This window comes from Lingula anatina, chromosome 3 (assembly GCF_051362555.1).
Source record: "Lingula anatina isolate TDL-2025a chromosome 3, LinAna3.0, whole genome shotgun sequence".
NCBI classification, from domain to species: Eukaryota; Metazoa; Brachiopoda; class Lingulata; order Lingulida; family Lingulidae; genus Lingula; species Lingula anatina.
The window spans coordinates 201,004-225,619 of record NC_141769.1 but is presented as its reverse complement, the minus strand read 5'-3'; the positions used below and the strand labels follow the sequence as shown (position 1 = coordinate 225,619).

General features: G+C 37.0%; 1 protein-coding gene and 1 long non-coding RNA gene across 2 annotated transcripts; both read left to right on the top strand.

The window, feature by feature from the left end:
* Positions 1 to 269: 269 nt before the first annotated feature.
* Positions 270 to 3,382, top strand: LOC147762752 (uncharacterized). The gene is made up of 3 exons (XR_015333525.1): positions 270 to 543; positions 1,958 to 2,050; positions 2,457 to 3,382. It is a non-coding gene; the product is annotated as an uncharacterized LOC147762752 (long non-coding RNA).
* An 8,221-nt stretch (positions 3,383 to 11,603) lies between these two features.
* LOC106151711 (guanylate-binding protein 1-like) lies at positions 11,604 to 23,728 on the top strand. The gene is made up of 8 exons (XM_087007673.1): positions 11,604 to 11,896; positions 12,435 to 12,571; positions 15,423 to 15,543; positions 17,536 to 17,716; positions 18,047 to 18,299; positions 18,439 to 18,593; positions 18,977 to 19,109; positions 23,409 to 23,728. Exons 1-8 carry the CDS (start codon positions 11,604 to 11,606, stop codon positions 23,726 to 23,728), a joined length of 1,593 nt encoding a protein of 530 aa, XP_086863799.1.
* The last annotated feature ends 888 nt before the right edge of the window (positions 23,729 to 24,616 follow it).

Sequence of the window (24,616 nt, the reverse complement as noted above, 5' to 3'; positions counted from 1 at the left end):
TTAATTCTCAGAATCGCCAGCGTGTAGAAAGGATTGTGTAAAGCGTCCGCCATATTGCAATTACTGGATTCGTAAACGCCAGTGGGGGGCATACGCCTAAAATCAGATCACTTTGTTCAAAACGTAATCTCAATACAAATGCAATAAATGCGCCTAATTCACGTTAATTAAGTTCTTGTCACAAAAAAGAAGAATTAAGAAAGAATACAAACAACCCGATTGCCAAACTCGCCTCTGCCCTAGTTAAGTGTATGTCAGACTGTACCACACCAAGGAGTTATAACAGAAGGAGATTACACGCGTGGGGGCGGAGCCCGTATTACGGTCTCTCATTGGTCGGAATGAATAGAACCCAGAGAACAATGGATGCCTATCTCTGTTACGCTTAATTGCTACTCTCGTTTAAATCTCGTTTGTTAGTATCTGTGCCTTCGTCTGTTGATTTTTGAGGACAGAAACAGAAACGGAGTCCCAAGTTTCTAAAAAATGAGAGAAATACAGAATTTATATGATATTACGTTGGACAAGGTTTTCAAAAAACAGGTAAGTGCTTTTAAATGCATAACTACACGAAATATGAAGATAAATTGCAACTTTTATGTCGTAGGGTCTCACTGTGTAAGTGTCCAGCTTCACGTTGATCTCGCGAGGTGGTGTGTGGAGAATAAATATTGCACGAAAAATATTTCCCACTCATAACAAGTGCCTATAAATATAGTATCAGATGAAGAAAGTTTGGTCTTTATACAGTTGCAATTGTTAAGTAATTTGTGGCAATAGCAAAGAATAAAACTTAGGTGCACTTTCAGTAGCCGAATAACAAGCAGATGCTTAAGCCGCCATCTTGTTAATATTTCGAAAAAAAAATTACTCCAAAAGACATTTTCCTCCTACTTTTTGAAACTTGTGTCACATGACAGTCATAAAATTTAACTAATTGTTATGTGTGCAACACACTTGCTTGAGCAGTATTGTTTTTTTTTTGCGATTTTACATGTGGTCTAGCTTGGATACGACAATTGACAATTTTCATGAGTTCCGATCAAAAAGTGTTACGCTTGTTATGGCCAAAAGCCTTACCGCTTTTTGTACTTTTCAAATGCAAGATTATAAAAAAATTTGGTGTGTTTAGATTCTTGAACATCTTGGTCGTGGCGTGGTATATATTGCATGGATACTGCTCCAATATTTCTTGAAAAAAATAACCCGATTTGTTCAGAATACCAATTTTTTACTCTAGTGTTATGGGTAAATGTACCATTTTGGCCTTTACCTTTTTCATGTCTAAATCTAAAAAGACTTATCATGACAGTTGGTCATCATTTTTCTTCTCACCATGGTGGGTGGCTTTGGAGTGGTAACTTTGTTGTTAAAGTAAAGTGCTCAGTTTTTTTGACTGGAAAATTTTGCCTCCACCCAGCATTTTCCATCATGGCGGTCTAACAGGAAGTTTGACTTCACAGTGTCTTTGGTATAGTTATTTTTAACTTATTTAGTCTTCTTTTTACATATATATGTTTTAATTCATATTAAACCTTTGAAAAAAGAACACACATGAACCCTGGTGCTTCTTAATTTAAAGTCTTAAGGTTTTAAGTTCACCTAGGCTCCACCAATTACTTTACCTGTTATCTCACTACACATCTCTCTTTAAGTCGAGGTGTGTAAGACACACTTTATTGTGTAAGACACCTCTATAATTAAGGGGTACTTGCTTCTCTACTTAAATTATACTTCACTACTTTGGCATGTTAGGTGGCAAGCTTGTATGTTTCAGTTCATTTTAAGAAAGAAGCTTTGCCTTGGTGGTTACAAAAGAATAGAACTCTATTAACGTTTATTCATTACTTGAAATTAAATATTTCATCTTGTAGTGTTGAAACAGAAATTCTCTCAAAATTGATAATGAATTTGACATGCATATCTTAACACTACTCAAGTTTTTTTTCTATTATAGATATGGGAGAAGGCTGCATTGAATACATGAATTATGGTCAGGCTGGAAAAAATTAAAATATGTCAATGAAAAAAGGAGGTCAGTGTGTCTGGGGTAAGTTACTTTTGTCATAATGCCTAAGATGCATTAAACATTCACTAACAACAGTACCCTTTTTAATTTTTTTTTCAAAATACAACAACCTTGGGCATTTTCCTTTTAGCAACCAGCCTCTCTGAAATCCCCTTTTTGTCCTTTCAGAAGAGTAGGGACCAGGGCGGATTTAAATAATTTCTTGTAATAAGTACAATTTCTTTCAATTTCTTGGGGTTATTAGCTTGTGATCATGAATCTTGATGTTCTATATGAATTTAGTTGTAAATTGTTCATTTATGTGGTGAACATTATTTCAGTCAAGTCATAACAAGACACATTAAACTTCACTGCATAATTCCATAATGTCTACATGGATACTAGTAGTTCATAATGCTATTATTATGTTTTTTTTTCTAACCTACAGGTTTCTCTCTTTTCTGAGTGGCATGGCATTAGCAAGGCAGAAGAAAAGGCCCTGAAGAAATTCTCACTTGAGTTGTCCTTTTTGGAGAAGAAACTGGATAAGACTGGCCAACAGAGATTGCATTAAATTAATAGTGCTCCTTTATGACATTTTAAAATATTTTCAGTCACCTAACTGACTCTATACATTGCAAAAGTGGACATAAATTTTATGTTACTGTTACGTGGAAAAAAATTCAAAACCTATATATAAATTGTTGATTGCCAGTGAAATTTCTGTTTCAGTGAAATTTCTTTAAAGCAGTCACTTACTGCTTACTTACCAGTTAATTTTTTCAGCTGTTACATTTTATAAATGTTCTTACTAAGTGTTGTCTTGATCTATAATAACCTTTTGAAAATCCCATGTTTTTCATCCTATTTGTAAGAATTAACCACTTTATCTTCTAGGATTTTTTTTTTCATTCGGCCCATTAGATTCTCAGACCTTGCTGGCCTGTAAGTGGAATAGTATCTGGCACAGACTGGTATCAGCAAGTCAGATAAAAAAGAATATAATTATTTCTATTTGCACGGTTGAAAAAAATGCCATCATAGACTGCATAAAACTGGAAAACTGTAGCAACTTAATCATTCTTATGACTTCATTTATTACTGCTTATGTGTAAAATTTTTGTTTTTGTTCTTCTATCGATATAATAAAATGGTTTTACTCACAGATGCTACTTTCATGAGTATAGAGTATAGAGTGCTTGAGTATAGAGTTGACTTAAAAGATATTTTAAGTTAATATAGTAAATAATAGTTTGAAATTCAATATTCTCATCTTTATTTGTTTCACTTTAAAGAGCTCAGTGAATACTAAAATTTCTGATATATTTTGTACATAAATATATTTCTGAATGAATAAAAATTATTCTTAATGTATAGCACTGTGCACTTGTTTACCGACAAATATGAACAGTGTTAGTACGTGTCAAATAATCCTGAAAAAAAGGGAAATTTCCAAGATAAAGAAATTTATAACGAGTATTCAGTAAACTGACGTGTCGTGGCATTGCCTCAACCTTGGATTAAAATTTTAATTAAATGCATTATAATATTAAAATTATACCGAGTGAGGGAAAAAATACTTAAAGAAATTTAAAACCAGACACAAAGCGTAGGCACTGTCACAATGTATATGTTTATGGGACCCAAGGGCAGGAGGGTCCAAACGTTAATGTATTAATATTATGTCCTTTGGCAGTGAGGACAGACGTTCACTTGAACGTCATTTTCACAAACCACAGTTGGGACGTTTTCTTTTGACTTCTCCTTGGTGATTTTTCACCGGGTTGTGCCATAAAAAAGCCATCTATCACCGACTAAAAAAAGCTCATGGCGACCATCCTCAGTCACCACCTTATAATCGCTTTCTATGATATCGTTCCCTTCCAGCACATCGTCCAAATAATTACCTGTGAAAAAAATCGTCAGCATACAGCGGCGCTTTGACATTACTAATCTCGAATTCTAACGCGAAATAACGCATATGAAATTTATCTCCAAGCTGAGGAGAGCGACGCAGACGAAACCTTGAGACCGGAGGCCCCCCGTAGCTAGCTCCGCCCACCGTAACAGACATCGGACAATAGAAAGGCTTGCGTGTAATCTCCTTCTGTTATAACTCCTTGACCACACTAACACGGTTCTATTCTCTAAGACAGCCAGCACAACATATTTCAGGTCTACCTCTAACTACATTAATAACTTCGAAACTCTTCCGTATTAAATGATTTAGGTATTCAATTGTTTATTTTTTATAACTTGGCGGACGCCTAAAGCCCTATTGCTTATCGCTTATGCACCCTCGAGGCCTCACGATGAAAAAATGACAGCCTTCCTGCTTTCTCATAAGTCTATAACAACATTCAAAGGGCATAACATCACTTTACAAATCAAAAATCATACAAAAAAAAATCAATCCATAGCCCACTTCAATCACATAATAGTAAAATCCCATCTAACCGGCACCAGCGCCCCAATTAACCTGAACGCGTCATGACTTTGCATATAACAGAAGAAAACCGTGACAGTAGGGGTCCAGTTCAATCACTTGAACAAATATAATAGATATTTGGTTTACAGGAAGCTTCTGAGAATACCCATACCCAGAATACAGGACATGGCAATGAACGAAGTCCAGAGAGATCCTCATGGTCGGTGAGGACGCAGACCCCCCAAAGACCAACACAGCATGTAATTCCCCAAGGACGCACAGGTACATATTATATATAGTATGTTGCAGGTTGGGGTTAATCAAGATCCATTTTCAGGCTCCGTACCTTTAAATGGTTTATATTCATTGTATCAGAGAATGTTAAAACGTATAAAGTAAGTACGCAGTGTGTTTGTGTGTTGTGTGTTTGTACGAGAGAGAGAGAGAGAAAGAGAGACTGACTGAATCATTGTCGCTTGTCTTTTACAGAAGGTGTTCCAGGAAATATCGCGAGCAGTGAAAGTCAGAATATTATTAGCACTAGAATGCAAAATCAATCAATTTTCTGACTATAGATATACTGGTTTCAATGCATATCTTGATAACAAAACATGCGGTACTGAAAACATTACATTAACCTTATGAGATTAATGAGATAGAACAATATAACAGCAAGTGGCTTATAATCTATTTACTTTGGGATAATTGCGAGTCTGATTAAACTGTGCCAATAACAACGCCCCCCAATTATCCCTGAGGTATGAGCATATTGGACAATATATCGTTGTCTGTCAAACACAAAGTATTCAGAAATTCACCTTGCTCACTGTGGCGTTTTCTTCACTCCAGGCCAGGGTAAAGTGTTTCTCCACTGCAATCACGGATTAACACGGACAATGGTTTTCACTTAAAGGTATTTTGGAGAAAATACAGTTTAGTTGATAAATTGATGCAGATTATTTCCTATTCATTTATTTTTGGATGGATATCAATATCGCCCCTTCTCACGCTGTGAGTCTTCTAATTACCAACCTTCCACCCACTGCTATTAAGTTATCGTTATCATAACAAACTATGGATAACCCTTGGTCATGTTTACTAGAACCTCCCACGGGGTGAAAAAAGATACTGCGGGTCTTATCCAGTGTATGTTTAGTCCTAAGTTTAATGTCCATGAAATTTCAAAGACCATTGTAAAGTGTGTGTTAGGTATTAGTCTAGTTGCTACTCCCACAGATCCGATAGACGAACCATATTGTTTTACAAGGAATTGTAAATGACTTTAACTTTCTATTACAGCAATACATTCCTTATTGCCAGAGAAGCAAAATCTGTTTGTTTGCTACTTCCAACAAATAAGGCATTTTTATGTACAGGCACAGCGTGGCTGTATGTATAATCATTATGTGTGTCTGTCCTTGTCGTTGCTGTGCACGTTTTCCGCAGGTTAGGTTTATTTATGTCAGCTGTGCCCTGTGTGTTGTAAAGTGAATTTTGATAGCAAAGGGAAAACGTTGCTGGAGTAATTATCTGTCCCATTTATTTTCGCCATAATACAATAAAATCCGGATATGACATGACGGATCGCTAGTGCCAGTAGAAGACTCATCAGCCGCATTCGAGGCAGTAGTTTCACTGTTCTTAGACCACTCGGATTTTGTCGGCGACCCCTTGCTGCAGGACGACCTGGATGTTTACCACGATTTGCCGTCTTTGTTGCAGGCATCGGGGAATAACCATCTGTCACTTAATAATGTATTTCTTTTTTTTTAGGTTATAATCAAGCTTTAATAATACTGCTCAACCATAGGACAAGTTTTGTAATATTAAAGGATTCTAGACACGTAAAAATCCAATTCTCGAATTAGTAGAAAAAAGAGTTTAAGTGAACCTCACCTCAATATGCATAAATGAAGCAACAGATCTGGGTCACGTGGTACTGTGCCGACAATGAGGATAAAGGTCTTTGAGACTCAACTGAGATGCAAGGTGCATACAGAGAGAGAAGTTTAGGAAAGTTCTGTTGAACGGAGCTGAACAATTTTCGTTATGCCTCAGTGTGTTGCCGTGGGATTTACCAAAATTGTAGCACTCGTTGACAATCTTTTCTTTGTCTGTGACGGTCTTCCGTGACTTATTTACTAACTTCGGAGACAATAGATGTGATGCTCGAGATTATCGCCACTTAAGGTTGTTTAGATCATATCAAAAGCTGATAGTCTTCCAAATTAACTGTCATCAGATGACAAGTTTACTGATTGCTGATGCATTTTAAATGCACTGTAGTTGACCAAGAGCTCGTCAACAATACAATCTGTTGATTATGCACCGCTGCACTCCCCAAACCAGGTAATAACAAGTATCCAACTCGTCATTTCTTGGTGGGCTTTAATATTTTTTAATATTCTTTTATTCCATGGGGTAATTTTAGTGGTATTTTTTAATGACGTTAAATATCGATATTTAAACAATTGAGTTCAAACACGTTGCGAACATTAATAAAAGTGATTGCTCTCAGGGTATCTGTAGCCTGCGTATGCCCAGGCATTACTCCCGTGGAAAAAAACGAGGTTGAGGAAAAACTGGAAAAAGAGCGGTAATATTAAAGAAAAAATGGGAACTGCTGTAATAAAATGGTTCGTAATCCTAATTCGCTTATGCTTTGAGGGTTTGTTTCTGAAGGTTATTTCAACTGAAATATTAAATAATTTAAAAGATTTATCATGTTATAACTTGAAACGCAAGTTCGGCGTCTGTATGCAAAACATTTTTGCAAATTCTTAAGTTTTGTCGAACCCAAAAACATGTAGCAGATCAAGGTAAAAAAATATTGTTTGCTATTAGTAGCATATCCCGCACGAAAATGCAGTAGATACTCCAGCGCAGTAGACTACTGCAATCATACGGCAAACATGCTTCAAATCTGCTGCGCTGGAGTATCTACTTCGTTTTCGTGCGGGTTGTTTGTGAAAATTGCCCATGTCACCCTGTTAGTTTGGAGGTCTAACATTCCTATGAAGCTTTGCCGGAAAAATTCTTCCTTTATTTCTCTAGCTCCTTAATAAACCTGGTGTCCAGATTTTATCTAGTTCCCCCAGGCTGCTATTTGAAAATAACGCACAGGTAGAGTTTTTACCTGAGACAAACATCGCCAGCGAGAGTGCGTTGAATGCTCTCAAGACAAAGGCTACAGGAGAGTTGAAGGCCACTTAATCCTCCAATTAAGAAGTAAAGGAGGTTCCCGTTAGATGGACGATTAAGATAGGAGTTGTAAAGGTAACTGGCATTGTTTACCTCAGTTTAATAAAAATATGCAAGACAGGGTGTCAGAACAATGGTGCGTATACACTTGATATAGAAGGTGACTTTAACTCACAGAGGATTTTCGATTCTATTCCGTGAAAAATACACTAAATTTATATAAAATAATCTCATGGTTGGCCAAAAAAATCTGTGCGCACAGTGCATAAATGCGTATGCCTACTGTAGTTACGCCCCTGCATAATTTACTGTAGCTGTAGAAACTGGAAGGTAAACAGGCAAATAAAAATAAAGAACCTGTTAACTATGTATTTTAGGTGACATTGAGGATGAATTTTATATTTTATTTTATTCCTTTAAGAATTTAAAAATGTTTTTTTTTTTTTTTTCTATAGAACGATTAGGCAGAAATACATAAAAATTATATTAAACAAAATAAAGTGGTTTCAAGTTAATTAAATTGTTATCCATTAACCATGTTTCACAATTAAACAACTTATGAAAGTACTTAAAATGTGCATCGGTGCTAAGATTAACGTCAGACTAATGACTTTTATCATTACTACTAGTATTTGTATTGTTGTTGTTTTTATAACTTTATATTTTTATTGCATTTCATTCTGATGAGCAATAGGGCGCAACGGTTTAATAAAATGAATTGAATTTTACAAATAACATGGACCTCATATGAAATGATCAACAGTGTTTTATACAACTTGAGATAACCATAATTAAATGCTAGTTAAAGAATTGAATATACGGGAAATGGCTTTACACAGCTTCACGAGGATTAAGACCCCTCGTGTAAGAGATTTGAATGAGTATGAACTTTTATCAGGAACCAGAAAAGTCATCTTAGAGTTAGACAATGCAGCTCAGTTTGACAACTAAACACGATGCTTATCTCTCTATCTCCTCCAGTGGCACGATTGTTGTCATTGGACCACGTGACCACGTAGCTCATTAACTTGTAGGCTAAGCAAATAGGACGTTTTTTAAAGTCAAAAATTTACAAAATGAGCTTTTAATTTGTGTATTTGGATTAAGATATCGTTAGTTGGGCATATTTTCTGAAGAATATGCTCCGTTCAGGCCATTCCAACGATCTGACGAAAAACCTTTAATTTATTTATGCCACGACTTTAAAGTGTGTTATATGACGGCTGTGACCATTGCCTGCCACAAGTCAAATAGGCCATCATCCGCTAAAATTAATGTGACTATCTACACATGCCACGGGTTAATCTAAGTACAGGTATTACCTGCCACAATTTAATGTAAATATCACCCCAAGTTAAAGCGCCACAAATGTATGTGACAGTGACCTGCGAATATTTATACATAAAGACAATATAAAATCTAGTTGTGTTTAATAGACTTTACAAGATCTGTATAATAAGTCTATATCCAAGATCATGGAGGATATTGCACCAACGCAGAGCAGAGTTAAGGTGGTGAAACAGCAGGCTGAATGGTTTACATCTGAACTCCGTGAAGAGAGGAAAAATAACATCAGGAAGCTAGAATGACAGTGGTGCAATTCAAAATTGGAAATACACTGGGAAATATTTAAAACTGCCAGAGCTAACTATCACAGCTTCCCTGAAAAGCAAAAAAAAATTAACTTCGGTTATAGTGTAATTTTTAAATACATGTTTTTAATTCCATTTTAAATGACCCGGAGAGGCTTGACCGCGTAGTAGAAGTGTTGGCTAACGTCATGCATTTGATACACCAAATTTAAGATAATTGTCAAGGTGTGTTATAGGTCTACGAGAATCTTTACGTTAGGCAGGTCGAGTGCAAAAATGATGACAAATTATTGTAATGCTGGATCTTATGAGTTGCAACTGATGTCGCGCGATGACAGTCTGCGTGGGATATGTATTATTAATCTCCGTTTCAACATAAGATCCAGTATAAGAATAACATTATAACATAACTGGATAAAGCAAATTTTCACTTTGAGATGAGGTCACTTTAACATGATGGAGTAAAGTTATTAAAAGAAACATTAGCATAATCCAAAGATTTTAGAAGGAATTAGTGCTCGTATGGGTAACCAGTCAATTTGTTTAAGGATAGGTGTTATGTGACTGTCACCAGGTTTACGGGCAGAGCTTCGAGCAGAGATATTTTGAATGTGCTGTAAAGTAAACTTTTTCTTGTTGACATCTACACAGAAAAGAAGGTCAGGAATTTACACACACTGGACAAAAGAAGTGTCACCCCCTACCTCAGAGTAATAAAAGTAGGCAGATCTCGGGTACTCATAATGCCTGGTCTACTTATAATGTGACTAATGAGTATAAAACCGCTATACCATGGAATTGTATTGTTGGTCTTGTACATGTACAGCAAATGTTATTCCTGTCTTCCTCCAATATGGCAAGATACAGGCAATTATCTAACGGTTATAGGTGCAAGTTATTAACCTGAAGAGGCGGAATATAAGCAATGTCAGAATATCGATACAATTGAATTGTTCAGTCAGAACCGTGCAGAGGGTCTGGTCTCGGTATAGAAACACTGGATCAAGAGACAAATTGCCTCTGATGGGTCGTCCAAGAAAAAAATACTGGCCGTGAAGACCGACGACTGATTTTGATGTCCAGGTTGTCAAAGTTCGACACTGCTTGTCAGTTGACAACACAGTGGAACAATTTCACACATAAGAATGTGTCTGTGAAAATTGCTAGGCGTCGGTTACATGCTCTGAGAGTGCACAGCAGGGTAGCAAGACTGAAACCTCTTATATCGTTACAAAACAGGCAACGTAGAGTAAACTAGGGTCAACAGGATCTGGAACTGGACAGTCCATGACAATTGGTCCTATATTTTTTTTCTGATGAGTGTCGCGTTGGTCTGACCTCTGATGACAGACGGACACGATGCTGGCGAACTGCTGGTAAAGCATTTGAACCACATGCACTGAATTTTCGAACCTGGAGCAGCATATTCATCATGGTGTAGGACTGCATCAGCATCCATGGCTTGGGCGAATTGATAGTGGTTAATGGAAACATGAATCACTAGAAATATATCGATGTTTTGGAGTCAGGCTTGCTACCATCTATTACTAACATGTTTGGTGACAGGAATTATCCATTTATTCACCAGGATGACAATGCTCCTTGTCACAGGCCCAGAGCAGTTGATGATTGGTTTGACCAACAGGACATTCGCAGGGTGAAGTGGCCTGCCCAGAGTCCGGATGCAAACATAATAGAAAATGTGTGGAATGATATGTCAAAACTTTTCACAAATGCCCGTCTAACCAGCAGAGAAACTCTGTTATATTCAGTGTTTCATGCTTGGGTCAGCATAAGCCCTGAACGCATCAGACAATAATATGAAACCTTGCTTCGTAGACTGGCACCTATTATTAGGTCACGTGGCTATGCCACTAAGTACTAATTTTGGACTTGAAACTGCATATTTTGGTAGAATGTATATTTTGTTCTCATTTTGTGATTTTTTGTGAAATTTGATGTTAATAAAATGATACCAGGAGCATACATGTATCATTCCACAGTCATTTATCTCCCAAATAGTATTGGCTCTGTAGGGGTGACACTTCTTTTGTCCAGTGTGTGTAGAAAAGCCAGGAATTTAGTCAAAATGTGACAAGGGAATTTACGTACACGCTGATAGCAATAGAAGAGTCATTAAGATGGTTTCTCAATAATATGAAGCATGCATAACTTTTAAAAAATTATATAAAATATATGTCTGTCTATTACAACGAACTGCATACAAGCATCCATGTGCCAAAGCTGGATGTTTACTTTATTTGTGATATACAATCCTAGTACAATGTATATGTTCGATACAAATATATTCAAATATACAACATCAATAACAAAGCACGTCCTCTTTACATAAACAGACACCAGCCGTGGAAACATGGCAACAGAGGAGAGATCGCTGACGGCCCCTCATATACGACAGGGTTACGAGATATTGCCCATCTCCCAAAGAGATCTGGCAAAAAGGCAAACCACTGTGCCTCTGATTTTGCCGAACGACTTTCAGTATGATCCGTCTTCAGGCAAGGTCGTTAAGCAGAAAGGTGTGGAAAGAACCCACCTGGCCGTGGTGGACGAGGCACTGGAACTGCTGCGGGACGTAAAAGATCCGGTCAGTGTAGTGGGGATTTGTGGAACAGCTCAGAGCGGAAAGTCGTACGCTCTGTCAAGGTATGTTTAGGCTATGTTCAATTCATTATGGTTTGAATTGTGATTGGTTGATAGCAGAAGCCGTTTGGACTACAAAAAAAGTCGGTAACAGCTGCATGTAGACCAATGTACAATAAGCCATTTTGCACAAATTAAAATAATTCAACTTTCAGGTAAGGGTGAGAGTACCCCTTGACGCCAGCAAATATCTATAACACAATATTTAATTTAACAATTTATTTACTTGAAAAAATCAACCAAACAAGCATAATTTTACAAAAATAAACATCTCAAAATGTTCTTATCTCGTTACTTAATAATTGTCCTTAAAAGTTTCTCACTCAGACTGTAACGGTTTTTCCAAGCGCATCCGACAGCAGTTTAATATGCACCTGTACACATGAACAAGAGCACACAGCATTTTAAAGTGTGTTTTATTTAAGACCACTGCCTTTAAAGCTATTGCACAAATTAAGATCATTTTAAAGCATCTGTCCTGATGTCCCTGTGATGCATTTACAGTATATTATCCATTAAATGGGTCTTTCTCAACGTATAGGTTGGTTGGCACTCACGATGCGTTTGAGCTTGGAAATAAAATGTACCCTAAGTCGTCCGGTATTTGGATGGGAACAAAGGTTCTGAGAAACAGAGAGAAAGGATTTGTCACTATCTTGTTAGACAGCGAGGGAACTGGTAAGTATAAATTTATATCTCTCTTGTGAGTCAAGCATGGAGAGGCGCAACGTACGTGCTACGTGAATATAGACATTATTTGAGTATGGTCCATATGAATTGTTACAGGTCTACTGCAGACACAATGACAGGCTTTCTAAGGCCAAAGTGGTCAGTATTTCAATTTTATGTCCAAATATATTTACTCAGTCTCAGCCTGCGCTTTTGCTTGTGAATGCTACATATACTTACCCATTATCCTTCTCAGTGCTTGGAACTAAGAGTAACAACTTCTGATTTGGTCTTTCTACAAACACAACTGGATCTACCCTTCGCAGAATCTAATGTACGAGTACATTGCTACCCTAAATTTTCTGCCCTGTTCATCATCAATGGGATAAACGCACTCAACTCTTGCTAATGATCAAAGATTTTTAGGTAAATTCTCGTCTTTAATCAAAACAATATCACTAACACAGAAATTGCGTCTAGGTCTTAATAATGTTTGTCTCACTTGTAAGGTTTGCAAATATTCCCTGCGCCATCTAAACCAAAACTGATTCCATAAATAATGAACCTGTCTCCAGTGCTCTCTGCAATACATGTCAGCTTTATGGAATTCACCAGGAGGCGGGAGAATAACATTTGTTGGTGGTTAACAAGTAATTGGGGGTTAATGGCTCAAGGAAACATGGGTCATTTTGGTTGTCATAAGTAAGAGGTCTGCAATTAACAATCAATGTTCGTGATGACTCGTCGATATATTGACACTGTGACTGCTCAAGCAGAAAAGACAAAGAATTCCTCACAGTTCGGATTTGACGTTCCCAGACTCCTCTTGCTTGGCTGGACGACGGTGCGTTAAACTCAAATTGAATAAAATCGCATTGTCGTTCCCATAAGAAATCTGACAAAAGCCTCGGTCACAATCGGACGCACGAATTTCAGGATCGTACGTCCCCTGCGATTTTTGGGTGTTGCAGAGGCCGTGGAGGTAGTAGAGGTAGAGGACACATGAGATGTCCTTTCAAGCAGGGACGCTAATTGCAAGGAGCGATGGCCGTGGATAATGCACTCCTTTCTTGTGTTTGTCTTGCTTGCTGTGTACGTGGCACACACTCACCACTTACAAAGGGAATACAACGCACGGCGAAAGTAGTGCCCTTTTGCGTCAGTTTTGCTTCACAATTGCCTCACACGTTTGTGGTGACGTACTGACGGCGTACGTCAGTTTTGCTTCCTGTTCTCCTCTTCTTTCTTCTTCCTCCTCCCCTTTTTTTTTTTTTTTTTTTTTTTTTTCTACTATGTAAGCTTCTTTCTCTTGCCTTTTGGAGGCATATTAGAAACTAAATTGAGCAAAAATTTGAAAGTTTTGAAAATTGTTGTACACGTAACACAGTCGACGTTCATTGTAAATACACGAGCGTGCGTCGTGAGCACGCCTTTTATACACCAGGCGTGGGGGTGCGACGCATTCCCGGTGTTTTCTCGACTTTGTTCGTTAGTTGTGAGGGCGTGCGCCTTAAGCCTAGGTCTGAACTACGTTTTGGACGCATAGTTTTTGGGTTCCTTGCGTCTGGCTAGGACGTAGCTAGATCGCACGTAGCGGCTGTTGTTCATGTCGAAAAGTTTCTAAGTGCTGTTTGCTTCCTCCAAAAGTCGCACGATGGACTTGCTCCTCACTCACGAACTCCCACGTTTTCACCATTTTTTGGCCGTAGACCACACGTAGCAACCCGTACGTTCGGTTGGGACCTAGGCTTTACTCAACACGCAAAGGGCACTTGCACCTTCATTGCTAACTCCGTGCGAGGGGAGCAAGTTACGCTTGCGGCCTCGCTGTTCGCAGGCTATTCGTAGAATCTTTTGGACATGTCCAACATCCTCCCTACGTGCTTACGGGCTGTCTGCGAACTCGAAATTGCGTAAGAAGGACTTGCGTGGGACGTGAGATTCTGTGCAAAATTTGGACGCAAACAGCCCGTAAGATCCCGTACGGCCGGTTGTGACCGAGGCTAAAGTATGCTGATCCATTTCACTGAGTGCTCGTTTAAGCTCGTTGTTGGCCCCAATAAAATGTGTACGGCAATCTGAACGCAGATATCGGATCGGTTTCGTATAGCTTGGAATCGACGCAATGCGTTTATGAAGGAGTTCGTTGTCAACACGGTTGATACCTCAATGTGAATAGCCCTTGATACAATTAAGACATGTGAACAGCACGCCTTAACGATTTACCTCCTTTCGTCTTTCTTTCACGGTAAACGGACCAAAACTATCAACGCCAACGTATGTGAACGGGGGACTTTCTGTCACAGGCTACGATCTGCGGGTAACTTTGCCGTCCTTTTCTCTCCTACTGAACCTCTCGTCTTTTTACACGCTATCAGCGGTTGAAGAGAGGTTACATAAATGTTAATAAGGTATTATACCGCCATGTTGCTTGTCATACTGTCTTCATCTCATGAGTCATCTCTCGACCGACCTGTTTCAATGGTACTTTATATGAAAACTGTGTTACTGGTAGCAATCCCCCAAACAAAGAAAATTGAATCCGACTGTCATCTAAATAAGGTCTGTCCTACTCTGTAAAAATTCAGGGCTTATAAACAAAATAGCCGTTTCTGATGCGATTTACTTATTTTGATCAAAACTATGCTTCATCTTGATTACATAATTGTTTTTTATTCAAGTGGAAAATTCGTCAGGTTATACATGACTGACCCGGTGGTTTAACATTTGCTATTTACCACTCTGCCGAAAGCTGAGAATCTCATACCAATTGTGCAGGTTCTTAGTATCTGTCACTAAATTATTCTACCCAACTATTAGAACATACATGTATTTCCAATAAGAATTTTTTTCTTGACAGATGCCGTTAATCCCGAATACGCTGATCATGGCGGTCTACTGGTGATGATGGTGCTGCTTACGTCACTGCTGATTTATAACACCATGAAAGTACCAAGGAAGAAGGACCTAGTAGAACTCAAGTATGAATTCCGTAAAACCAAATGAATGTTTATCATTGAATACACAGCATAAAATATTTGACAAATGATCCAACTTTAGTCTAACTACACGCATATTATAGCTTACTGCTACGGATGAAAAAGAGTAGTGTACTTCCCCACAGTCTTGATCCCCACATTTCACCAATGTAACTCTGGCAAAGATGGTGAAGTCCAGACTTAAACTTCTCGTTGTATAAGTTGACATGCTAGTTTTTATGTGTCTGATCTGGTTGTAAAATGTTATTTCATATCATAACTGATCTGACGTGGCCTTAAAGATTAACTAGTCTTAAAGCGTACTGGCTTAGTTTTTAAGATAAAAATTGATCTAAATGAGAGTGATTGAGATTAGTATTAGACTGACATAAAACAAAATATTGCATGCTGCACTAGAACAACAAAATCTTCCCTTGCTTTGACATTATATAGCCGGCCATCAGCAACTAGGCAATTAGCACTCACTTGATAGGAGGCCACCCTTTGCTACTCACACAATGACCGTCTGCTTAGTTACTATCTTCACTTGTCTGGCTGTTTGGACTGAATGTGTAAGGGATGATAATTTAACCATTGTTCTGACAGTTGGGGGGGCAATACAAACAAAATATATTAAATAACTTAATTATAAGAAGCAAATATGGTTTAAATGAGACTAAATATGCCAAAAACGAACTATTTTTGCAGCTTTTATCACTTTCTCACAAATGTTTTGACGGCCTTTTTCTTGCTGCAAGCTTAAGTGTATTCACTAGTCCTTCTGATAGGATAAACGTTCAAAGAAGCTCTAAATAAAGTATACCCGCCGACTTCTGGTCGTTTTTCTTTTTTTTTTTATTCATAAATTGACGGCCATATTGAAAAATGTTCAATGTCTTGTAAGTAGCAACCAAGCTAATTTTCCTTCTCTTGACCTGAAGATACCTTTCAGCGAAAAGGCTAACAGGAAAGAACACTGCAGAGTTTATTATGGAAATGGCCACTCGACTACATCCTTTTTTTGCGTAAGGACAGCAGCAAAGCGCGTAAACGTCCGCATGGTTTTATATTATCTGGTATCAACTGAGGATTTGTAAGGGTATAAATTCAATATCCAATAATTCGCTATTCCAAGAATTCGATCACCTGTTTAGCTCAGGTACTAGAAACCCTGGCACTGCTTTACACTGGACAGTGTCAACGCAAATGTTGGCTATTGAAGTTATGCACCCCAATAACTGACCTCTCGCGCAATGAAACATTTTAGATAATGTCAAGTTTGCATTGTTCAACCTTTGTAAAACCTTTGTAATGTCTACATTACTAAGGTGATATTCGAAAGTGTAGCTGGCTACAATAAAGTCATTTAAATATTGTAAAAAGGGTTTTCTACAATAATCTTCTAAATAAATTTTCTTACCTTTCGTTTTCTGTCCATTTCCAATCACCTTTCCGGATACTATGTGCTTGATTGTATAGTTTCGTCCGGATATTGTTCCCTCTATTTCTGACAAGATTCGTGCTGTCAAACGTTTCTTTTTTGTCAATATCTTAAGTTGTCACGCTAGGTAGAAGCTACTACTCTTTACTATTCTTTCATCTTATTTATGAACCACCTTCCAGTTGATTTCCGTGCCGTTTCTATTCGTTTTTCTCTTTACCTCTTTCAATCTGGAGCAGCCTTCTCTCCGTTTACATTGCATGGAGTTGTATAAGTACCATATCAACATGCCAATCAACTCATTTACTGTACAAAACACTCCCCGCTCCTCACTCACTCGTGGCTGTCAATTACTAGCATCAAACGCCGTAAATAAACAAGCAGAAATAATTGTCTTAACTAAATAATAAACATGGGTCAAACTTTTTTTCCTAAAATGGCGGGTGTTGCCTTAGTTCTTTTGAGTAGCACATTTTTTTTATTCTGCAAATTTATGACGAAGATCTACTTGTATTTTATAAAATATACAAAAGGAGAATTTATTTTGTACTTAGAGTCCTTACTGACATTATTGGTAAAATTCGGGTGAAAGAAAATGAGGAGGTTACAGAAGATATGGGGGCACTTCGCAGGGTGTTTCCAAACTTCATGTGGCTTTTACGAGACGTCTATTTGAAGTTAGTCCACCCTGACACCGGAGAGGAAATGACACCCTCTGACTACGTGAAGGAAGTGGTGAGTTTACACACCTTTGATGGCGAGTGCTCACCCCCTTAATTTAATTGTTAATATCCAAGTTGAAAACAGAAAATAAAAAACTTATCAAAAATAAAATAAATAATTCGTAAATATGACGATTATTTGTTTGTTCTCAACTTAATCCTACGCTTAATAATCAAAGGAGTGCTTGAAGGGCATTTTTTTTCTAATCACCTAACAAATTGGTCAAAAATTCTCAAGGTCTAATTATCATATAATACATTGATTTTGATCCCAATTTATCATCTCCATGGTCATCCATATTTCATAGCTGCACAATGATCTAACACGGCGTTTTTACAACAGGTTTTCAAGAAAGACACTCGAAAAAAGGAAGAAACCTACCAAGAGAAGATAGGGAGAGCCATAATGACGATTTTTGAAAGGGTGGAGGCATTTACTTTACCTTTACCAGGAGGTTCAGATGTTGTGGAAGATATTGTAGCAAACGTTAATAATATTGAACTCAAATTCAATGAGAAAATGGAAGAGTTTATAGAATACACCTTGTCTGATCTAGAATGCAAGAAAGAGATGACTGTGAACTCTAAGATAACAGGTACGGTGTTTCCTTGGATTTATTTGTCCATTCCATTTGGAAAATAAAGGTGCAAGGTTAATTCCATCCGGACTGAAAATTGGTCTCAAATTTAAGTTTTCGGGTGCATTTAAAGGTCACCCTTTTTCACATTTTGTAGGAGATCAGCTTGCCACAATGTTGCAGCACTATGTTCAAGCTGTCAATGATCCAGACGGTGAACCTGTCATAAAGAGTGCCTGGGATGCTAGTGTGGAGTTAAGGCACAAAAAAATACTGGGAAACATGGTGGTGAAGTACAACACGGAAATGGAGGTATATGTTCTGTATGTTTAGTTTACATAATGAAAAATATCAATAAAGGACAAACACAAGTACATGTATGGAGTTCACTGTAATAAAATAATTGACTTGATTTATCAGGTAACATTAGATAACATTTGTTTATAACGATTGTGCGATATGTAGAAAAATTCTCATTAATAACTAGTATGGAAACAAATAGTTCAAGTTTCCATCTGTGGGCTTGCAAAGAGGCGAAGATTTTGATTTAGCCAATTTAATATGGAATATTTTAGTTTACAGGTCCAGGAAAAGATGTATTATAAATTATGTAGCGTAAGTAATAACCAGGACACCTTCCATACATTGTTGAAAATTAGGATAAATTTTCTATATAATAGTTGTTTGGTTTACAGGGAGGTTCTCGGAATGTCTCTTCCCAGAATGCAGGTCATGCCACTGGACGAAGTACAGAGATATCCTCATGGCCAGTGAGGAGACAGACACCCCAAAGACCAACACAGAATGTAATTCTCCAAGGACACACAGGTAGTATATCGCGGGTCGGGGTTCATAAAGATCCATTTTCAGGCTCCGTACCTTTTACTGTTCCTTATTTGTTGTATCAGAGTCTGTTAAGACGTATAAAGTAAGAAGGCAATATGTGCGTGTGTTGTTTTCGAAAAGAGAGAGAGAGAGAGAGACTGAAACATTTTCGTTTGTCGAAAGGTTTTTCAGGGAATATCGCGAGTTGTGAAAGTCAGAATATTATGGGCACTAAAATGCAAAACCAAGCAATTACCTGACTATACATATATGGGTTTCAATCTCTATTGATGACAGCACATATGGTACTGAAAACAGCATTAGCCTTACGAAATTAATGAGATTGAACAATATGACAGCAAGTGGCTCATCTTATCTACTAAAACATGGCCAATGGCAACGCCCCCATATGACACTGAGATAAGAGATAACATACCATCTGTTCAACCATGCATTCCCACAACGTAATCAGAAATTCTGTCACAGTGGCGTTTTTATTCACTGCCGGATGAAGTGTTCCTCAACTTCAATGACTTATTAACAGATGTGTGCAAGGCCTTTCGCTTATAAATGTTTTGGGGAGGTGTGTGTCCATTTTAAAGTTGCAACATTTTTGCAGACATTTTCTAATTTATTTATTTTTGAAAGGATGTGAATAGAAATATTTTCCCACTTCTGACGTTTTAATTCTTCTAACCAAAACTAGTCTTTTAAACCGTACACCTACAAAACATTACTATCAAGTTACCGCTATCATAACAGCATATGGATAATCCTTGGTATCTTTACAAGAGCCTCCCACAGGTCGAAAGAAATATACCTTGTCTAGGGCATGTTAAGTCCAAAGTTAAGCGACAATGACATTTCAAAGACAATTGCAATATTTATATGTCTAGTTTCTATTCTAATTGACCCAACAGACAAACCCTGTAATATGTACGTGTGACTGATTTCCATTTTTTTACAGAAATGCATTCCTCCCAAGAAATTGTGCATTTTTACGTACAGACACAGCGTGTCTGTATGTAGGCCTATAGCCATTATCCGTGTCTGTCATCGTTGTAGCCGTTGTTGTGTACTTTTTTAGATAATAAATAATACGGTCAATCTCCAAGGGGCTAAATTGCTTTCAGCATAAGCGGCTTAGATGTCTGACCACTAAAGTTGCTAAGCGAAGGTTAATTATCCCCTAACAACTTCAGACGTGCCAGACCACTTTCCTATACAATTTTATTTCCAATTTCAACATTTGCTACGGAAAACGACTTCCGAAAACTTAATGCCGAGTTAAACTATTAAAAGGAAACTAAAATAGAAAAGTAAGAAAAAAAGGATACGTTGAGTAACTCAATTAACAAAACAGCCTCGAAAAAAAGGAAAATATTAGAAGATGTATCAATGAAGGAAAAATTGATGATGCGGTACAAGGTGTTTGTCTGCTTATTGAAATTGCACATTCCTCTTCGAGTACATGTAACTATACCATCGTTGTAACTACCACAATAAAAAGTGAAAACGCATGGTTTGATAGGGATTGTTATGATGCCAAAAACAAAGTCCGTAAATCATTGAAATTATTAAAAAATTCAAAATCTCAGGAACATTTAGCACTTCATAAACAAGATCGGAAAGAATAAAAAAAAACGTTTGTGGCAGAAAAGGTTGCATTTAAGGTACAGTTATATGATAACTTTAAAAAAACATGGAAAGAAAATTAAAAGTAAGACTCTAGAACCTAATAAAAAAAAAACAAAAAATTGGTGTATACACTGTAAAAAAGTGTTTAGCTCCTAAACACATTTCTAAGCGCCTGTTTTGTCTCATTTTTCGACGCATTTAGCTCCTAAGCATGTTAAACTCCTTAACATGTAACACGCTTTTAGACCGAATGTGTTTAGCAGTTTGATGCCTAATAAATGATGGTGTATTTGTTTAACTTTTAGGTGTTAAGGGTTTCAACTGCTTTAGCCACACACACACACACACGCACACACACATATATATAATAGGATACCGCGAATTGTCAACACAGTTAACTTCACTCCTTCAAATTTACAGCTGGACTTATTCATCCTTTTGTTAGCTGACCTTGCTAGAAAGCTTGTTGGAATGTATTTCCGAAAAACACTAGTTCATTAAAGACACAAAACATCTATACCTTTTACTTTAAAACACCTTTTATCATGTTTTGATAAAGTGCGTTACAGTATTGATATCTATTTAAACTTTTCCGGAAGTAATGAACAATAGAAAATCAGGGTGATGGTTGGGTATTCATTATAATGAACAGTAGCATTAGACCTGTTTTGGTTATTTATATAAAAAGGTTTTCACAACATTATAAATGTTTTTCCAGAATGTTATAAAAACGCTGATAAAACTCCACAATATAACGTTATCATAAAATTTTGTAGAAACGGTCTTTGAATCTTTCTACAAATTACTATAATGTTTTTTTTTTTCTTGAGTTAAATCGCCCATAACGTTACCATAATGTTCTTTTATACCATTACCAGCATGTAACCATTTGATAACGTCGTGAAAACATTATTCGTTATTTGGATTATTACTTAAAGGTGCATATGAACCGAGCATCGGTGGAGCGTGGATTGGCAGTAACACATATAAACCACTTCTACTAGATTCTTATACGACTCAAATAAAGTCGACATGCCAAGTGATAAACTGATTTAATCAGCCAAAAAAGACAAGACAAAAAAGACAGCCAAAAAAGACTGCTCCTTTCTTCAAATCTTTGGTCAGAAATTTAACCTACCTATGTGACCTATTTTTCTGCCCCATGTAAATACAGGATAGTAAGCTAGCAGAAAAATCCATTCAAAGATCATTTTTTGGATAATATTAAACAATGTCTTATTATGGGGCTTCCATCCTGGGCAAGATACGGAAATTGCGGAATAAATTCTGCAATTTTTTATTGCAATTAAGAAGAAATGCATCAAATGTAGGGACAAAGGTTAATTAGGCAGAAATACTTTAAAGGTTGGGCATCTAGTGAAAATAATTAAGTACTGGCTCAGGCTTAAGAAAGAACCTGAAAATAGGTTTATTAAAGCGTGTTACGTGTGGCTGTATAATATGGCAGAAAACGATAAGGATTGCTGGGCAATACAAGTAAAGAAACTCTTATATGGGTACGATTTTGGAATAGCCTGGATTAATTCAAATAGTGGGTAATGAAAGTTTATTTATAAAGGAATTTAGTCAAAGATGCATAGATATTGACTTCCAGTCGTGGTATAACGAAATGTCTAACAATATGAACATAGATTTATATAAGTTATTTAAGCATGATCTTATTATTGAGACATACGTTACAGTGTTTGATAAAGCTAGTTGTATATCTGTTTTAGCACGATTCAGATGTTCGAATCATCAACTTGAAATTAAAAAAGGTAGACATACATGTAGTAGAGATCAGATAATTTATCAGTGTTGTAATTGAGAGGCAGTCGAGTGTGAAAGGAACTTTTTGTTAGAATGTCCTCTTTATGGCGACCCAAGGATAATTTCGTATCGGATATTTGTAATTGAAAATTGGGTTTATGATATTGACGAAATTTAAAAAATATTACAGTTTTAAGAAAAATTACAAATAATTTGACAAAAGCAGAAATAAGAAGAAAGTCGTGATTAGAAATGGACAAGGGAGATGTGAAATGTAATGTGCAATTATAGAAATGAATGATTATCAAATTATTGTAAAAAAAGGCAGGTGGCCTTACATTTAGTGAAAATAAATTAAAAAATAAAATAAAGATAAAAATCTGATGTGAAAATAGTTTCATTGGATCTTAGTTTTGATAGTCAGAAAGGTTTCATTTATGATAGATTCTGAAATTTGATTTACCTGTTGACTGTTTCGTCTGTTCGTCTGAGAGGGACTAACAAGCCATCATCAAGACTGAGATAATTACAGGTACCTGTTCAGGTGAAGGTGAACATTAGACTTTCCTGTATCTTTTATTTTTTATTTCATTAAATTCATAGCAATTATTTCAAAACGATCAAACTTGATTATAAAGTGAAATTCTTTATTTACGTATTAAGTGATGCTATAGAAACAAAAGAATAACATTCAAAAATTGGAGAATACACTCATTTTGCTGGCACAATAGACATGTATGATGTATGGTACCTTCCTTGTGTCAAAGCTGGACGTTAATATTAGTCATGATATACATCCCAAGTACATGTTCGAAATAAATGAATTCAAGTACACAATATTTCTATGTTTACAGAAAAAAACGATAACATACCATATCCTCATTTCATTTACAGAAACCAGATGTGGAAACATGGCCGCAGATGACAATTCGCTGACGGCCCCTCATATACGACAGGGCTACGAGATATTGCCCATCTCTCAAAGAGATCTAGCAACAAGGCAAACCTCTGTGCCTCTGATTTTGCCGAACGATTTTCAGTATGATCCGTCTCCAGGCAAGGACGTTAAGCAGGAAGGTGTGAAAAGAACCCACCTGGTCGTGGTGGAAGAGGCTCTAGAGCTGCTGCGGGACATAACGGATCCGGTCAGTGTAGTGGGGATTTGTGGACCAGCACGGAGCGGAAAGTCTTATATTTTGTCAAGGTACGTGTAGATTATGGTTAATTTTAAAATACCGTTAGCAGTTTGATTGTTTGATAGCAGAAGCCGGACTAAATATATATATATATATATATATATATATAAACTCGGTGACAGCTTCATGTGGACCAATGTAAAATAAGCCATTTTTCACAAATTAAAATAATTCAACTTTCTGATACGGGTCAGAGTACCACTTGACGCCAGCAAATATCTATAACACAATATTAAATTTAACATTTACTTGACAAAATCAACCAAACAAGCATAACTTTACAAAGATAAACTTACCTCAAATTTTCCTTATTTTGTTATTGTCCTTAAAACTCCCTCACTCAGACTGTAACAGCTAGTTTCTCCTAGTGCATCCCACAGCAGTCTAACATGCACCTGTACACATGTACAAGTGCTAATTTACTGGTATAAGTATTGACGTACTGACCCACTTATCACTACACTACACACAACATTTTAAAGTCTTTTATTTGAGACCACTGCTTTTAAAGCTATTGTACAAATTAAGATCATTTAAAAGCATCTGTCCTGATGTCCCTATGGTGCATTTACAGTATGTTATCCATTAAATGGGGCTTTCTCAATTTATAGGTTGGCTGGCACTCACGATGCGTTTGAGCTTGGAAATAAAATGTACCCTCAGAGGTCCGGTATTTGGATGGGAACAAAGGTTCTGAGAAACAGAGAGAAAGAATTTGTTACTATCTTATTAGACAGCGAGGGAACTGGTAAGTATAAATTTATTTCTCTCTTGTGAGTCAGTCATGGAGGGGCGCAACCTACGCGCTATCCGCATATAGACACGATGACAGACTTACTAAGACCAAAATGGTCAACATTTCAAGTTTTATGTCTGAATATATTTACTACATCTCAGCCTGCGTTT

Bases quoted from the DNA above. Each gene is read 5' to 3' on its own strand.
- LOC106151711 (XM_087007673.1), top strand. From the start codon at position 11,604: ATGGCAACAGAGGAGAGATCGCTGACGGCCCCTCATATACGACAGGGT. The intron at 15,544-17,535 runs GTATGAATTCCG...TTTTGTACTTAG, and splicing joins AAGGACCTAGTAGAACTCAA to AGTCCTTACTGACATTATTG. The intron at 18,594-18,976 runs GTATATGTTCTG...TTTGGTTTACAG, and splicing joins AGTACAACACGGAAATGGAG to GGAGGTTCTCGGAATGTCTC.